The sequence below is a fragment of the Halyomorpha halys genome, unplaced genomic scaffold, assembly GCF_000696795.3.
Source record: "Halyomorpha halys isolate HHAL.00 unplaced genomic scaffold, Hhal_1.1 Scaffold95.1, whole genome shotgun sequence".
In the NCBI taxonomy this organism is placed as follows: domain Eukaryota; kingdom Metazoa; phylum Arthropoda; class Insecta; order Hemiptera; family Pentatomidae; genus Halyomorpha; species Halyomorpha halys.
This window is the reverse complement of record NW_027108063.1, coordinates 1,303,276-1,322,398: the sequence shown is the minus strand read 5'-3', so window position 1 is coordinate 1,322,398 and position 19,123 is coordinate 1,303,276. Positions and strand designations below refer to the sequence as shown.

The window sequence follows — 19,123 nt, the reverse complement described above, 5'->3', positions numbered from 1 at the left end:
GATAAGAAAAAAAACATTTCATATGTTTTATTAACAAGTAAACTATTTTTATTCAAAGAAATTGATGAAATTGCAATGTGAACAATTATTAATACCAATTATGTTATGTAACTAACTGGGTTAATTATATTATGTCTTTCAAGTTTGTTATAACCAAGTTATTTCATGCTAGATGATCCAACAGTAGTTTTCAGTTCATATGATTTCGCTATAGGAAATCAATGTATTGTATCTGAGTTCAAAATATTAATATATGTATATGTAGTTGACTGTAAAAATTGATATATAAGAAGATGGTCAAGGTTGCGGTCAAAAGAGAAACAAAAATAGTTTACAACTATTTATTTTCCGACGTTTCGCACCACTTTGCAGGGCTTCATCAGGTCTAAAAAGATACAAAGAAAACTTAGAATATTACAACAATAAGATATAATAAGGCAGTTTAAGCCTGGATAAATATTATGTAAAAATAAAGTGATAAGAAATTACATATAAATAAAAGGAAGGAAGACGTAAAATATTATCAATATAAAATAAAATTGAATAAACAATGATAAGAATAAAAAATAAGTAACAATGGTGAGAGTAAAAATTTTTGACAAATACATAAAATATACAGTTAAAAAAGTGCAGGAGATGAGAAAAAAATATAGAGATTAAATAAATGTCTTGAAAGAATTATTATAAATAAAAAAGTGAGCAAAAAACAAGTCAGGACCACCTATCTGTTCAAAGGTAAAGGTTGAAGAGAAGGCGACAATAAAGCAGAAGTGGGGAGGAGGTGGCCAGCCCTTTAACGGCTAATATTTCTATTTCAAATATGTCACATATACAGGAAGTAGTCATAAAGATATGACGAAAAATGATAAGAGAAAGATACAGAAATATGATAATAATAATAACTAAGCAAAATTAGAATAACACATATCGTTACTAATAATACGAGAATATACTGAAGAAAATATAGTTAGGGTAGTTAATACAATTAGTACAAATTTGTATTATTAGTAACAATATGTGTCATTCTAATTTTACTTAGTTATTCCTAAATTAGAAAATTATTATAATAATATTTCTGTATCTTTCTCTTATCATTTTTCATTTTTCGTCATATCGTTATGACTACTTCCTGTATATGCGACATATTTGAAATAGAAATATTAGCCATTAAAAGGCTGGGCACTTCCGCTTTATGTCGCCTTCTGTTCAAACTTTACTTTTGAACAGGTAGGTGGTCCTGACTTGTTCTTTGTTCATTTTTTATCATTATTATTTTTTTTATTTATAATTATTCTTTCAAGTCGTTTATTTAATGTTTATTTTTTTTTTTTTGCTCGTCTCCAGCACTTTTATAACTATATATTTCACGTATTTTTCAAGATTTTTTACTCTTACCATTGTTACTTATTTTTTATTCTTATCATTGTTTATTCAATTTTATTTTATATAGATACTATTTTACGTCTTCTTTCCTTTAATTTATATGTAATTTCTTATCACTTTATTTTTATATAATATTTATCCTACCTTAAATTGCCTTATTGTAATATTCTCAGGTTGTTTTTTGTATTTTTTTAGCTGTGATGAAGCCCTGCAAAGTGGGGCAAAATGTCGGAAAGTAAATAGTTGTAAACTATTTTTGTTTCTCTTTTGACCGCAACCCTGGCCATCTTCTTATACATTAATAATAATATATTAATATTTATTGTTGTAGCATTATTTTCTTTTTTTTTTTTTATATTGATACTTTATTTGATGTCTTTGATGATAGATTTTTATTGTTTTAATAAGCACAAACTTAATATTGGTTAATTTTTTTTTCTTTTAGATGGAAAACTTCAAACTCATTTAATTAATCATCAAATTCCTGGTACACTGCTTTTCGGAACCTCAGTTTTTCTGATTTTGATGGTCCAGTGCCCTAAGGGTGGACAAATAGCTTTTGTTCCTACTAAAGAGGATCCCAATATTTCAAATTATACAGTTTTAGATGAGCTAATGTCTTACACCTCATGTAAAGTTACATTAAGGTATTATAAGCATTTATTTAATAATTATTTATAGAAGTTATTTCTTTACTAATCCTTAAATTGTTCAGGTTAGCACAAACTTCAGAAAAAATCAACTATTGGATTGGCCTTGCTGATTCTTTTAAAAAAAAACAAGTTCCAGTTGAGGATGTTTTAATTGTCGAAGATATAGATGCATCCCCTCCCTCAAAAAAGAGCAAAAAGAAAACTGAAAATTCAGATGCTGATCCTGATGACTTAGATCATGATGAGGTTAACAAGAGTCAAAAAAAAAAATTGAAAAAGAAGAAAAGGAAAAGCACATCTTCTGAAGTGGATAGTGAGAATTCTGTCAAAAAAATGAAGACGACTAAAACAGTTGAGAACTTAATGGGCAAAAATACCCAAGACTTAATTATTCAAGATGAAGATGAAGCGGAAGCTGAAAATTTGACACTGGAAAATATTGGTGGTTTTAATTGGGATGCTACACCAGCTGACTTAGCGAAAGTTATTTCAGGAAGTATTGAAGAAGATGACGACCTTTCTCAGGTTCATTTACTGATTCATTTATCATATTTTTATTTATTCTTTTTTTTAAATTACTGTAATCTCATTCATTTTGTATTTTAGGATTCTGATGAAGAAAAGTTACCCCTGAAGAAAATGACTCCTGCTGAGAAACGAGCCGCTGCATTAGAAGCTGAAAAAAAGATCAGGCTCAAAGAAGAGGAGTTATTGCAAGCTGAACAGAACCCTGAAACACCTGAGCACTTCGAAAGGTTACTTCTTGGGCATCCCAATAGTTCCAAGTTTTGGATTATGTATATGGCTCATCATTTGGAAGTAAGAAAACTATTTATGAGATGAATATCACGGTGTTTTTGCATTATTTTCTATATATATTTGCTTTGTTATGGTTAATCTCCAACATTTTTCAGCTACATGTGGCTTGGTATTTATTACAGATCAGCTTAATTAGATTTTGTTAAGTCCTTTAAACTTTTGATTAATATATATCTTCCAAGCACTTTATTTTATTTGCTTCATTATTTAAATTTAAATTGCAAAGACTTTTAAATTTTTGTGAATAGTACTTAAAGTAGAGTCAATAAACTTTTTTAATGTTATGTGTTTATCACTGAACTCCGAAATCACAGGCACTTGTCTGAGCCTGGTTGCTGGTATAAACTGTGTTTTATATTAAAAAGGCTGTGGATTGACTCTGAGGTTGATGTGCCTCCTCAGGTTCTCAACCTTGGTACTCTGCCCAGCCTTTACAAAAATGGATAATTTATAATTTGCACTAGTGAGAAAACCTGGTGGTTAAGCATTGATATAGATCATATCATTCCTTCTCGTACTTTAAGAGTCATAATAAGAAAAACTGAATTATTATATCATCATTTTATTACTTTTATTGTTCCTTATTGATTGCTGAGCCCAAGACTCTTCAAGAGCTTGGTGATACAGGTTTAGAGTATATAAAATATAGGCTCACTGTAAAGCAAATTTGTTACCTTTTTTAACAGATGAATAAAGTTATAGTTGATTTTTTGGTATATTTATACATACTATTGGAAATGGGCCAGATTATTGATTATTACCAGCACTTAAAAGATTTATATAAAGCCTTTAATCCATTACATTAAGTATTGTAAATCCATTACAGAAAGTTTTAAATATTTGATGAAAGGTCTTTTATTGTCATCATGTGTAAAGAGTATGATATATGCCCTTATCTAAGGTAATAATTCTGATAGTTTTATTTGATTCCATGATTATTATTAGTCTCCCATCACTCCATATTCCACACCTACATTATAGACATCATTCACCGACTTCTCGCTTTGGATTTTAGTTTCTTAAGAGCAACTTAAGCATTCATTTGTTTCACTGTTCATTGCACATCTGGGTTGGTTATTTTTTTATTTTAGTTATACTTATTAGGCTGAATACACTCCCATTTCAGAATTCTTACAGAATTGAAATATATGCTGTTTACTAAAGTTTAAATCCTTGGGGATGGTTATAGTTAGTAATTATGTTGATGTTAAGAACGGTTCTTAGATTCTCAGTTTTATATTATGTTCTTTTTATCAGGCCACCGAAATAGACAAGGCACGAGCAGTTGCTAAAAGAGCCATTAAGCAGATTAATGCGAGGTTTGAGGAAGAAAGGCTTAATGTTTGGATAGCCATGTTGAATCTCGAACATTTATATGGTACACCTGTAAGTAAATATTTACTATTCAATTTTTTTTTCTTTATTTTTATTACATATTTTAATTAATTCATCTTTCAGGAATTATTCAAAGAAGTTTTGACAGAAGCTTTAAAGTATAATGATGAATATGAGGTTTATACAAGGGTCCTTGACATTTATGCAGAATCAAAGAAAACAGCTGTAAGAAATATCTTCTTATTAAAGCATTTTTTTTTTTCAGCTATCTTTTAAATATTATTTGTTATAATAGTTGATTGATTGTATACATCTATGGTGTTATTTATTCCATTGATTCATACTAGTTAGTCCTACTTTTTATTAATATATATTTTAATCTCTCTTGTGTATAAAATATTTTTTATTAACTATTTATTTTGGTTAAGGCCAAACAATATTTCATCATCAGTTTTTGAACCAAATATATATAATTACAATATAGAGAACTATAAGCCAATATCATAAAGTGACTTTCTTTCAAAGTTATCAATTTTGGAACTTTTTACATACAAATACTACTTTTACTATGAGTATTTTCTATAGGATACAATATATGATTAAAACTCTTAACTCTAATGGTTTCTTAGTTAAATTTATAGCCGAAATCTACTTTTGGCTAATTTTTTTATAAAGCAGATCAATTTGTTTCAAAAGGCTTCTGTACATTCTAATGAAGAGTATTTGTAATGATTACATAACAAGTAAACATCCTCTTTTTATATATAATTATATAAAACTATCCATCATTTTATAATTTAATATTTATGTAGTTTAAAAGAATGCAAAATCATATATGATAGGATTTTTATTGAAATGAGCCAACAAAAACTATTAAAAAAATTTATTCAAGAATATTATATATATATAATATTTACTAGAAATTTGAATATCTCACTTATTTGTTAGGGTTTATATTACTGGTTATGAATTCATTATGCATAGTTATTTTATTGTATAAGGAATTACTTTTTATTTTGTTATTCACATTTTTTATATACATTTATAATTGAAGGAGTTGGAAAACCTTACCTATATGCTTATCAAGAAATATAAGGAGAAAATTGATTGCTGGTTAAAATGTCAGTCAGCACTTATGGAAGCCAAAATGCATGACAAATCAAGAAACTACTTACAGAGGTCATTAAAAGCACTTCCCCCGAAAAATCGTAAGTAACGTTTAACATATTTTAATTTCCTATTGAAATACAGAATGGCTAAAATCTTATAATCTTTTTATTAATTGGTTTGATTTTTTGATCATATAATTGATTTTTTTTTTTTTTTCCAGATTGTACTTTAATATCCAGGTTTGCACTGATTGAGAACCAAAATGGTTTTCCCGAACAGGCTCAAGCTTTGTTTGAAAACCTTCTCACCTCTTATCCTAAAAGGGTTGATCTTTGGTTTGTTTATGTTGATATGTTGGTCAAGTCTGGCTCTCCAGATCTAGCTAGGTGAGTTGGCTATTTTATTTATATTAATTTTTTTTTGTTGCGCATTGATCTATAGATCAAGATAATTTGGATTTAATATTTTAGAATAAATACCAATAATATAATTTATTTTAATTATATTATTTCAAATTCTTGAGACAAGGTAATTATTTAATAAATAATCAAAAATTCGTATCTATTTCTGTCTCAACACTTTATTTTTAAGTGTATAACCATATAACCTTGGTGGTGTATTAATTGTTGATAATCTTATAGTGGAAAATTAAATGTTAATGATTTTAAATTTTAAATAAATAGGCTTTTAACTTATAATATAGAATATGACCTGGCCAGAATATCCTGCAAAAGAAACTTTTAAATTAATGTGAGGGAGAAATTGTATTGAAGATGTCCTTGAAAATGGTTAGAATGGCCGAAACGTTGGACTGGTGAAAAATAAAGTGTTGAGACAGAAATGGATACGAATTTTTGATTATTTAATAAACAATTTATTTTATTTATAGTTACTGATTAAAGTAAATAACAATGGATATGTAACACTTCTGAATTATATTCAAAAAATCTGATGCTGTGCGTGCATCACACAACTTTCACTTGCCATCCTATCATAGGATCACCGGCATGAAGATTCCTTTTGACAGACATATGGAATGGAATGTTATTATCAAGATTTTATAATAACCTTTTACAATAAGGGACTTTACTATATGTATCAGTATTTTACAATAAGAGACTTACCTTCACATTTTATGATTTCAGAAAAAAATGAACCACACAATCATCATAAAAAAAATCATTCATTTCATTAAAAATAATTTTTAAACTGTCATCAACCCACTGTTCTAGGATCATGTCTCATCCATTGTTTTGTAGGATACTTGTATACATTCTTTTAACTTTCAGAATTATTTCAAGATATCGCTATTATAAAATGTTTCTTTTTATTTTATTTTTTTAATTACATAAACGTTTTTTGGAGCTATAAGGTATTAAGGTATAGATAGGTATTTAGATTGAGCAGAAACATGTTTGATTTTATTTGTCTTACTTTTATTTGAATATCAAAAGGAATCATAGTTTTGAATTATATTTTTAATAAATTTGTTTGGAACATTTCAGGAATGTTTTAGAACGTGCAACCAGCCATAAGTTACCTGTTAGGAAAATGAAGGCGCTTTATCAAAAATGGCTCAAGTTAGAAGAAACTCATGGAACTCCTGAAAGCGTTCAACAAGTGAAGGATGCTGCTAATGATTATGTAAATAACCTTATGGATACTTTGAAGCAGCCTTCGTAAAGGATTTTTCTGTTAAATATTTATTGTACGCTATGTAATGTATCTATTGTAAATAAATGTTTTATTAAAAAATTTTAATTTTAAAATTCTTTGTTCTATTGTAATGTAAAATATACAAAAACCAAGAATGTATTATAACTGAATGAAATATATCTTGTATTTAACGATTTGTTAGTTATTAAAAAAAATAATTGATTTCATGTTTTAATGTTGTTTTTTATGTCTAATGAAGTCAATCTCAAAATGAAATATTGAAAACATGATAAAACAAGTAATAATACTATTCATTGATTTTTTAAGAAGCCTAAGAGCCAGTTGCTGAATTGAGAGTTTCTAGTATAGAGTATTGAGTAGTATGGAGTATAGAGTATTCCTATTATATGGTATTTAGAGTTTGCTTTTACTGGTTCTGGTGGGAGAAACTAATACTGCAGCCCTTAGTGACTACCCAGAGCATAATGGTGTTAAGATGCATGTGGTAAAAATCAGGTTTTATTATATATCTTAAAAACTATTATGTTTGATGAAAAATGAATTCTGACCATAACTAAAGTTAATTGAATTTCCTTCATAAGTGGAAGTATATATATATTTTCTATATCCTGTAGTTTTTGAGATATGGAGTAGATAAATATGGCTTATCAATCACTTAGCTTGGTATTGACTGTGAAGTATTGGAAAATTGGACTGACTCCCAGGTTGTATAATTGTGTTACTAAAAATATTAAACAGGACACTTTTATTTTTTGAATGCTAGGAGTAGATGTCTAATTTGACTGGAATAATATTTGTCCCTTCCATATTTGACATCAAACTCATTTTTTAAGAAATGCAAAAGAAAATATGATTAAAAATGAAATGTCATAGTATGCTGCTTTCAGAAATGAATTCATAATTATTTTAAATGCAGCTGGTAAAACATTAACTTATTCAAAAATTTCTTATTACTGTCGATATTTTATATTTATCACTAGGAGAAAATTTAATGAAATCGAAGTGATTACTGTAAGAGAAACACGGCTTAAGTTTGGCCAGATCTTTTTTCTGGTCTATTGTCACTTCAGTTTTCAGGGTGAATGGGCGATTTTTAGGTGCATATATTTAATATTCTCATGACCATCTTGCTATTGTATTGAAATATTTTTTTTCTTTATAATTTCATGATTTTTCTCTCTATTACAGACTTTTTAAAATGCGCTAGTTATTTTAAATATCTACCAATATAATTTTGGTCAGCAATCACTTAAACTTGAAATTCTCATTACAGTGCATCAATCATTTTCAAATCCACAAACATATTATTGTTAGTCAACGACCTTATATGGAATTACACATTCCTTAGATGGAATCCCGAATGTTTCGGAAATCTAAGGAATGGGACAGTTAACTAACGAGATGTTTATTGGTATTGATACAAGGATTAAATTGATATGGCAATTTAAACAAGGATTGAATTGATATATTGATATTTTAGAACTGAAAATTATAATTAAATATCCTAGAATGAAATTTCTCATTTCATTTGTATTAATTTTAAATTATAGAATTACTTTATCGAATTTTGTGAAAGAATGAGTTAAAAACAATAATTGATTGAAACAATAATTTATTTTTAAAAAGTTCCTAATAAAATTAATAAGAATATTTTTTAGATAAGTGGTTTATTTTTTTGTATTTTGTGGTAAATACAAAAAAAAAAAATAAACTAACGAGGTGATATGAATTTTTGTTTTACCTCTAGGGTTTCATCACTTATATTCTTATTGTGACAGCCAACGAATTTATTGTTGGGTTTAATCGGTTCGAGAACTTTATACCTACGGGTAATTTTCAAAAAATGAAATAAATAAATAAAAAGGTTCAATTAGTAATGTAAATGTAGTGTGTCCTTCATATGGATGGGATCAATTTATTTTTTATTACGTTCTTTTCACCTCTGTTTATAATATCCATTAAAAAAACTTGTTTCTTTCTTTGTTCATTTCTCATAATAAAAAAATTGTCCGTGGTCACAAAACCTTTCATTATCATTTATTTTAAACAGCTGTAACGAAATCAAAATTTCAGTTAAAACCTCCCTTCTGTAAACTCGGCAGATATCGCTTCTTTGCTTGAATAATTGCAAACCTGGCGAAAAAAAAAGTTTTGGTTTTATTTTGAGATGGATATGTTTCAAAGATATAGAAAGAGTTTTCTTTCTTCACTCTTGTCCATCTATATTTTGTCCCAAAGCTAGTAGGGTTGTCAAAAAGTAATCACAGTCTACACGACAATCTACAGAATACGTAAAATAGAAATTTTTTTTTTTGGTACACAGGATCTACAACTTTGCTACTTGCCCGAAATCCAAGACTTGTACAAGTTAATTGAAAAGATTTGGAACAAAGTATTTACACCGAATCGACAACATTTTAAAATATACAATCTTAAACTTGAGTTGTTAAACAATAGACTCAGAAATATCAAACAGGATAAGGAAGGCTAATGCAGTCTATTACAAGATCTAAAATACTGAAATTGGGAAGCGAGAGGTAGGTAGGAATGTCACAAGCTCCATATCTACAAGTCTGTATACTAGCCTTTTGTGGCTGAAAGCTGGATATTGACGGACCGGCAGGAGAGTAGAGTCACTGCTGCAGATATGAAGTTTCTGCGAAGAATGGTGGAGAAGACGAGGAGAGATCGTGTCCGAAATGAGAGATTACGTTAGGAACCGGGGATTGCTTCCAAGAAGGAGGTTCTGTAGACACATCAGTTGAAATGGTTCGGCCACGTCATTAGAATGGCGGAACAAAGGGACTCTTTTTTTAGAACCCTGTTCTTCAAATTTCAAAATTTTCTCTGTAAACTATCAGTATTAGTCCTTAACAATCAATCTAAATGTTCATCTTTGGTGTTACTATCATTCCGACTGAGCGTGTAGGGGTACCTTTACAATTAGGTTTTCTCCCTGCCATATTCGTGTGATATCATAAAAACTATTATTATTTAGGTTTTAAAACAAAAAGTCTTTCACGTATTCGAACACTTTCAAAAAGAGGTAATAGCCCAATGTAATGTCTGATTGATGTTCCCACTTTGTTTATTTGTTAATTGTTTTTTTATTAAAAATTATCGATATAATTATTTGAAGCAGAAGTTAAAACGCTACAGAACATTTTTTGAATAAACCATTTATCCTCATCTAATGATTTTTTCCATAGCCTTGCTGTGTCAGGATAAATGTAGACACATGCATACAATTTGCTACGTTTCAGGTTGAGCTGCTTTTCTTGTGTGGAAGGTTTCCAGAAACCAATACGGATTCTGGAAACCCTACACCCATGAAATAAACAATATTTCTTTTATGTTTAATTTATTTATTTTATATTATATATTCAAAGCATGTATTATATTAACAATTTCTGTTGTTCCTTATGGTAATTAACTATTTATTTTTTGTCATCGTTTCGATCCACACAGTAGATCTTTATCAGGGCTGATATGATGAGTGGATATGTAAACAAAGAGACTAATAATTGGAGAAGATGGTTGGGGGGTGCGGTCAGCAAAAAGAACACAAATAATTTTTTGTTTATATATGTTCTTTTTGCTGACCGTACCCTCCCCCCCATCATCTCCATTTATTAATCTACGGTCAACTATCTACACCTCAAAGAGACTAATAGTTGAAATTGGCAGTGCTGTCATTTTCAACTGTTTGCTTGGATGCTTGAGTGCCTTTTTCAACTACCAATCCCTTTGTTTTATATCTCATCTTACCAAATCAGCCCTGATGAAGAACTAAATTGTGGGTCGAAACGTCTGCAACGAATAAATAGTTGAGAAATATTTAGGAATATAAATAGGAATTCCAGTATTATGGATATTTGTAAAATATATAAATTAAGTATTGGTTTTTTTTTTTTTGATATCAGTGTCCAATAAATAACTAAGTAAACCTCCACCTCCCAATTCTAAGTTTATCTGCGTCAACATTTGATAAATTCTTCTAATACGTTACAAAATTATAGTAATAAATAATGTATAATCATTAGAATTTTATATATCAGACAGAATAAGGTAAAAAATATTACTGGTTTGAGCAAATTTTGCTTGGTCAGGAAAAATTTAGAAAAAAAACAAATTAGAAATTCAAAAAATAAAAACTGGAAAAGAAAGAAAATTTCTTAAAGGTATTTTTCTCGATACCTTTTAAAAAATTTAAGGAAGAAAAGTTATAAGCAAAATATTAAAATTTAAAATTAAAACGTGGAAATGATGCTTGTTTTGTTCAACACCAGTTTATATTATTGTAGCAAAGACGAGAATGATAATTTTTCTGTTGGACGTTTTAAGTACAATTCATTTTATAGATTATTTATTCCTATATTCAGTTGATAATTTAATAAGAAATTAAACTACTCGTGTGTGCTTCCAAAAGAAATGTCGAAGGAAAAAGAAGGACCGACCGATTTCGTTACTTATTTAATCTTAAAGAAACAATGTCATTGACAAGTGAAATCTACGTTTCTGAGCTATTTTTGTATTGTTGTTTTTCACCACACCTGAAGGGAAAAACATAGTATTTAAAGAGCTCCCTTCACTTTTAAATTTTAGTCCTTATATTACCTTCATGATGATTTGGACTCTTCTTATAGTAAGACATTTTTTTTATCTTTAGTATGCTATGACTAGTTTAAACCAGGTGTCTCAACAGTTTTTCTTTTGTTCTGGCTGTCATATATCTATACTTAATTGTAAAGATTCCAGAAAATGACAACTACCATTTTGTAATAATTTTGATTATAAATAATCACAATGATGGTTTTAGTCCAATATTCTAAGCCGTCATGACACTTGTTAGTTGAAACAGTTTTCTAATTTTGATCTTATTAATATTAAATAATATTTCTATCACACTGAATATAATGATATATGGACCAAGAATATTATGAATTGTGGCACTTGGTAAACATAGTATCAGATAAGTGTTATGAATTGAAGTTTTTGATTCCACCAGATTTTTTTTTAGGGCCGATTAGATAGATTTTTGAAGTAAGTTCATATTTTAAAAGAATTTTGTTTTTAAATCCTAATAAGTGATGCCCAGTTAGGTAAACATTGTAATTAACTAATATTTAACCTTTGAGAAATTTTTCATTTTTAAAGTTGCCATGTGAGTAGACCAAATGCCTCAAATCATAAACTTCATTTATATCTTGTAACACTTTGAATTTACCATCATTATTCATACCTAAAAATACAGGACAGTACAAATGTCCTTTATGCATAAAATAAATTTTATTTAAATATTATGGTCTCTTTGTAAAGTTTAGTCTTGAGACCTTCTATTGTAGATTAGGTTTCTCATACTTTACCTTATGACAGTGTAAAATTTTTTGATCACAATGTATTGTGAAGGATGAAATCCTTGAATGAAAAATCAAATATAGCATTAGAATACAAAATTGAGAATTTAAATTGTGAGTCTTTTTTTTTTTTGATGATTTTTTATCTCATTGTCTTTAATTATTATAAACTTATAGAACAATTTTATTCTTTTAGTAATTCAAAATTTAATGAATGAATTATTTTATTCCAAAAAAGTACAACAGTTCATGATTAGTCATGAGCGGATTTAGGAAGGCTGTGAGATGTATGACCACTCTGAGTAAGGACTGCGCCATAAAAAAAGAATTAAATAAATGCCATATGTATTGTAAATTAATTCATAGTTTTAGGACCTGATTGGATTCCCTGTTTTTAATAGGGGGAAATCCATTCCTCCCAAACCCTCCCATTTTAACCAAGAGCGCCCCTTAATATAGTATTGCTCAGTGCCTCAAATTTTTATATTTCTAAGAGCCTCATAAGTTCTTGATCCTCTTCTGTACTAATTAATCTCAGATTTCTGTTTTAAAAAAATCATTATTTTAAATAATCCATTTCTGATGTTCGTTAATATTTGTTCATAGGTAGCAATTGTTCTGGCTATAACATCTGATGTTTCAACAATGAAACTGAGGAGAAGCAGACGGCAAAATGAATTAAGAAACCAAAGTGAAAATAATATGGGAATAATATCCCCAAAAACACTTCAAATGCTGTATATAGAGCATAAGAATAACTCTCAACAAAATGGTAATGGAGAATCCAGAAAAACTATTGAACAAGTATCAATTCTACACAACACTGAACAGAATCTCACATTAAGCTATGAATCTGATATAACTAAAGCTTCTGATATGAAAAAATTTTTAAGAGTTGATATAGATAAGACAATTGAAAATTATAAAAGTACTGAAAAAGAATCTAATGTTCAAAAAGAAGGGGCCAGACCATTATCAAGAACTGAACCTGCCCGGATACAAGAGAGTGGCTCATTTAAACCGACAGGTGCGAACATAGACAGTTACTCTATAATTTCTAATGAGAATATATTTGGTATGAAAATTAAAAATTACAAAGCTGAAGACAACAACCATCTTAATAATTTTACTAGCTACCCTAAAATAAAAATAACTAAAAGTGATCATGTAAGGCCAGAAGCATCTCCTGGAATTAAAATCCTACCTCATCAGAATGATGATATCAATAAAAGAAAAACCTATCAGTTTTCATTATTGGATTTTTTCCCTGACAAAAAAGAACAAGAAATTTTAATTAATCCTTCTAGGGATTATGCCCATTCAAATAATTACTTCATTGCAACAAGAGGAGTTTTCCCAGAGGAAGAGTTTTCCCAAGATGTTCTTACTGCTGTCCAAAAGGAAAGTTTGCATGGCTTTCCAAAGGGTAAAAATCAACAATTTATTTTTAAAAAAGATATTGAATCTGAACCAAGTACCTGTAATCATACATTGGAAACAAAATCTGACCTTAATCCTAAAATGACAGCTGAAGGATATGACTATACAAATATTAATGTCCAGTCAACTACCGAGGTAGTGTCTGTTCGGAATGTTGAAAATCATGTCACTACAAAAAAATATACTGAACCATCATTGATATCTGTGGATGATGTTAAAGACACACCAGTAGTAATAATTCAGAATAATATAAAAACAAGGAATATTATCGAAACAAACCCAGATCTTAATCCTCAAATCCCATCTCTAGAAAATAACACAAATAATGAATTACAGACTACTACAAATGGAGAAATTTATGCACTGAATGATGAAGACAGTTCAATAACAGAAAAATCAATTGAACCGCCTATGATATTTGTAGATGATTCTGTAGAAGCACGAGTACTGCTCACTGAACAACGTGGAAAATCAAACAATGAATCTGAAGCAGTTACCTTACAAGAGAAAGTGAAATATACAGTTACTGAATTGATGAGATCAGATATTAATAAAATAAAGGTAATAACATTTTTCCATTTTATATAATTCAAGTGTGACTTGTGTATTCAATGGTTTATTAAACAATTTGATGTGAATTAAAATTTTAATCTTAATGATGATTCATTAGAAAATTATATTATTAATTTTTGTACTGTTAAATTTCAACGAACAACTAATTATATTGCTTTAATGGACTGGTTGACATACTGACTATAAAAATTAAAATAGACTTGAATGTGAAAGTAAAATTAAAACTTGGATTTATATTATTTTTAATTTTTATTTTTAAGGATGATATTCGAATACAGAATGCCAAGTATGAATTTTCTACTGCTCAGAAAGATGGTATAAGTGACCTAATACACAATAGGACAGAAACACGTCAAGAAGGAAAAGTTACTGGTTCATATGCTTACAGTGATGGCTTCTTTTTGAGAAAAGTAAACTATGTTGCAGACAGAAATGGTTATAGAATAATCAGGTAAATGTGACTTTCATATTTGCATACATAATTATTCTTTGTAGTTATATTCTTAATTCAATGTAATTCAAGAATTAGAATATGATGAAAAAGTATATTGATTGTGATTAGTAAAGTTCTCTCAACAAATTAAATTTTTGTAATGGGTGTTATTCAGAAATTGGGTAACTGAAGTAAATAATATGACTGTATTGTTGTTTAGGAACACCTGAATCTTAAGAATTACTGAGGATAGATAATAACATCTGAAAAATTGAAGGTTATTGAACTATCTTCTTGATTATATCATAATATCCCAAATGTGAAATGATTTTTGGTTTGTACATTTAAGCTAGATAAGTAGATATTTTTCAAGGTAAAAAAACACAAAATACACCATTACTGGCTTAAGCAAAAATGATTAAGTCTAATTATATCACTTCGCTCTGTACACTGCTTAACTACACTTTTAATGGTGTCCCATGCTTTTAGTCCTGAGGATAATCAGTCAAGATGAACAAAATGATGGAAGTTAGATTTTAAATAACAACAGCTGATTGAACTTACTTCTTTCCTGGTTACATAAATCAGAAGTATGATAATGAACTATCAGGTCAATAGTACCTTATACCAGATAAATTTTGACTTTCAAAAATCTTGCAATCTTGAAATAGATTGCATCTAGAGGAAGAAATTAAGATATTTTATTATTTAGTCTATTAAGGGCAATGAAACTGTGTGGGGAATAGTAGAATTTTTCCCTCCAACTTTAGATCGGTCTAGTCTAGAAGAACTCAAGGTCCAGTAAAAGCATGCAGGACAGTGCTGCCAACTCTCCCGACCAAAAAATACCCACTCATTGTCTTGAAAATACCTGTTTTACCCGACTAATACCTGCCACTTTACCTAATCTTCAAAAATCCTTATATAACTGTATGATTGTTGCAGTCATTGTTGTACTGTTGTTCTAGCTCAGGTGTGATAGTCGATGCATTGTACTGATAAGTAATATCAGTTAAGCAGCTGTCATGTTAACTATCACATGTATGCTCCTTGCTCCTTGACAGTGAAATATCATACACTTTCCCTTATTGCGGCGGAGTATTAGCCACTACCATAGAGTAACTATTTGATAGTCACAGTCATAACATCATTCACTGTCATGAGAGTTATAATATTGTTACAGCAACGTCCCACTGGGTCTGGCATGACCGTAAATAGTAAAGTAACGTCTAACTGCCACACTTAACTGATATATGTATGGGCCTGTGACCAGTGAACGGTCACAACATAACAACCTTACCAAGTGTGATGATGATAGACCACGGATGCTACACAGCGTTGTTCCTATATATTTACCCTCAAACATAAAATTGGCAGACAGAGAGTACCCCCCTAGTATATAACATGTATTTAAATTATTTCTTAGAAAATAAAAAAAAAAAAAGATTTGAAAAATACAGATATGTTCAGATGGATATTTGACCCATCAAGATTGGAGAGCATTGAAGAAGGACAGATGTCATGCTGTAAGAGCTATTTTGGAGAACTGATTTATTTGACGTCATTAAACTTGGAAGGTTTATCTGGATAGAACATATGGTCAGGATGAATAATGACAACATAGAAAAGCACCAAGATTGAGCCACCTGGTAAAGACCCAGACAGAAGTCCGAGGTTTATATCACTTAGGAGAAGAAGTGTTTATTTGGAGTTCAAAAATATAGCACTGTAAAGAGTTTTCTCCAATATTTTCAAATTATAAACAAAAAATGAATTTACCTATAGGTCATTATTTTAATAACTTATCTGAATACTGCTAATTTACAAAAGTAAAATGATTTGTGTGTTTATTTATTTTTTCTAATATAGTGAAGAAACAGTGCCGTTGCCTGGGAATGGCCCTAAAGTTAATCCAGACGGAACAGCCCATATCAAAATTGATGTTGGTGGGCATCCACTGCACTATGTTGTTCATGGAGGAGAGTTACCTCAAAGGGCTTCTTCTCATCTAGGTAAAGGTAAAGTATGAATATGAAGGGTTTTATAGATTCTATAATACCATTATTAAATATTGAAATATTGACTTTTATATGAAAGTTAATATGTTTTTAATTTGAAAAGAGATATACCACCTGCAGCATAGTAGTTTAAAACAGAAAACTGGTTTTTAGACTTATATATATCTTTTATTCATCCGGCTTCCCATTATGGAGCCTCCTTGCTGTCCTTGCTTCATTCATTCTCAGGACATGTCCCAACCATTACATACACTGAACTAGTATGAAATGGGATATGGCTATATCACCATACATTAAGTAGACCTCCTTGTTTGTTCTTATGTAGAGAGCTCCCTCCTCCCATTTCCTGAGACTATGTCTTAGGATTTTTCTTTCATTCCTGCATATGTAGCAACAGGTCAAATCATTGTCTAGTATAATCTAAAATTTGTTGTACGGCTCAATAGTCTAGTTTTCATAAGGCTCACTAGAGAAAAGTTTGCTCTAGCTGTTATTTCCTCATCTTCATTATGGATATCATTAATTTTGAGGCAGGTCCTGAGTTAGGCAAAGCTGGATACTGTCTGAAAGGCGTGATTTCCTATGACATAGTGCTGTAGTGGATGTATAGGTTTCTTTTTCATTAAAACAAGAACTTTAGTTTTGTCTTCATTGACACAGACCCCCGATTCCCATGCCTCATCTTCCAACCTACAGAATGCATCTTTCACTGCTTGGAGTTGTCATCCTGCAATCACTTCACCATCTGCATATGCAATCAATTGAGTTCTCCTGTGAATGATTGTTCCTCCATTATCTAGTCCTACCCTTCTCATGATGGTCTTTATGACAATATTATCAGGTTTTAAAGGATACATCTTTAAAACCTAATAATATTACTACAGGGGAGGCCCATACCTGATTTTTGGACTAAGTAAAATAATTCTTGAAATAAACTTAAATCATATTTGTGATTACACAGGTTATTTTATAAATCTCCAGACAAAATGTTGTGCAAGTATGGAAACTGTGATTATGTTTTATAGTACTTGCTGTCATTGTGAATATTTATGAAAATAAAATCCTTTCCTATTTTATTCTTTTACTTCATTTTTGTTTGTATCAAATATTTTTTTTTTTTGTAGAGGTGATTTCTTACTAGTTTTATAAAATACTTCTGTAAGTGTAGTGTAGCTAAAATGTTAGTTTTAATAAGAAAAGTCTTGAATTTCTATTCATTTAACTTATTTATTTCAAATTGCAAAATTACTTAGTTTACGCCTTGGACAAATCAGATGCTATCTTAGGAAACATATCCTGGATTCTGAAAAATGGTAAAAAAAAAATAAATAAATAAAAAAGGAAAAAGAATCTTTACAGTCCAGACATTTTAATGTTCAAGAGGAAAATGTGGTTTTCCTAGAAAACCCTTTACATATGATTTGTTGGCAACAGATTGAGACTGGAAGGTGAGGTTGGTGACATTGAAGTACATTCTTGGTAAGCTGTCTTCCCTTAATTGCCGATATTTTCTCCCGAAAGAGTCTATATATAAAAAAAAAATTTTTTTAATGGAAGAAAAATTTTAAAAGACCATACAAGAAACTGGCTGTATGATGGTGATTGAATTCTTGAAGATTCTCTAAAAACGGAAGGATTAATTTTCATCTTTATAAATGTTACAGTAAAAATGAAAAAAACAAACAAATAAATACTAGCCTGAGAAACTGACTTTTAATGGTATTGTGCAATTTATGTAATAATGATGATGTGACCACATTTCGAGAGGATATTCCAAGCACCATTAAGGACTCCATATTTTTACTTAAACCTATTACTGATCATATATTTTTATTATTTAATATTTCATCGTAATATTGATGATACTGTGCAATACAACTGCTAAGAGTTAATTCTTCTTAAGCCAGAATTTAAAGAACAGCATAATATTAAGAAGGAATAGTGTACATAAACAAATGAGGTATATTATAATTAATAAATTAAATGTTTGCTGTATTTATTCTCACTTTACTTATGCCAATCAAAAAATTAACTTTTCATAAGACATAATGATGCATTTGTGAATGCTCTATTGAAGATAATTTTCTGTAAGTTTAGACTATTCTGAGTAATTATTAAAAGAAAGTAGAAATAATATCAGGAAAACTAAGATTATATTTTGTATTCAAAACAAAAATGAAAAAAGAAGTAAGGCTAACTTCTCAAGTCTTAATTAATGCTAAATATCTCAGTTGAATTCGTTAATAACTAGACTTTAACATTATATAAACTACACAGTAAATTGAATTTATTCCTATTGAAATATATATATATATAACTATATAA

At 29.3% G+C, this 19,123-nt stretch overlaps 3 protein-coding genes across 3 annotated transcripts in view; 2 read left to right on the top strand and 1 right to left on the bottom strand.

Moving 5' to 3' along the window:
• The window catches only part of Rrp5 (Ribosomal RNA Processing 5), a gene marked incomplete in the record, with an annotated part of 28,372 nt that extends 21,189 nt beyond the window's left edge, over positions 1–7,183 (top strand). The window contains 8 exon segments of the mRNA XM_067046437.1: positions 1,829–2,030; positions 2,099–2,561; positions 2,643–2,855; positions 4,113–4,241; positions 4,314–4,415; positions 5,245–5,398; positions 5,521–5,686; positions 6,806–7,183. Of these exon segments, the coding sequence (XP_066902538.1) occupies positions 1,829–2,030; positions 2,099–2,561; positions 2,643–2,855; positions 4,113–4,241; positions 4,314–4,415; positions 5,245–5,398; positions 5,521–5,686; positions 6,806–6,983 (1,607 nt within the window).
• A 4,261-nt stretch (positions 7,184–11,444) lies between these two features.
• Positions 11,445–18,793, top strand: LOC106677373 (uncharacterized). The gene is made up of 4 exons (XM_014415261.2): positions 11,445–11,622; positions 12,941–14,335; positions 14,608–14,798; positions 16,650–18,793. The coding sequence occupies exons 1-4, from the start codon at positions 11,599–11,601 to the stop codon at positions 16,807–16,809; spliced, it is 1,770 nt and encodes a 589-aa protein (XP_014270747.2). The 5' UTR covers positions 11,445–11,598; the 3' UTR covers positions 16,810–18,793.
• The window catches only part of CngB (Cyclic nucleotide-gated ion channel subunit B), a gene marked incomplete at its 5' end in the record, with an annotated part of 25,324 nt that continues 24,423 nt past the window's right edge, over positions 18,223–19,123 (bottom strand). Inside the window, 1 exon segment of the mRNA XM_067046436.1 lies at positions 18,223–18,322.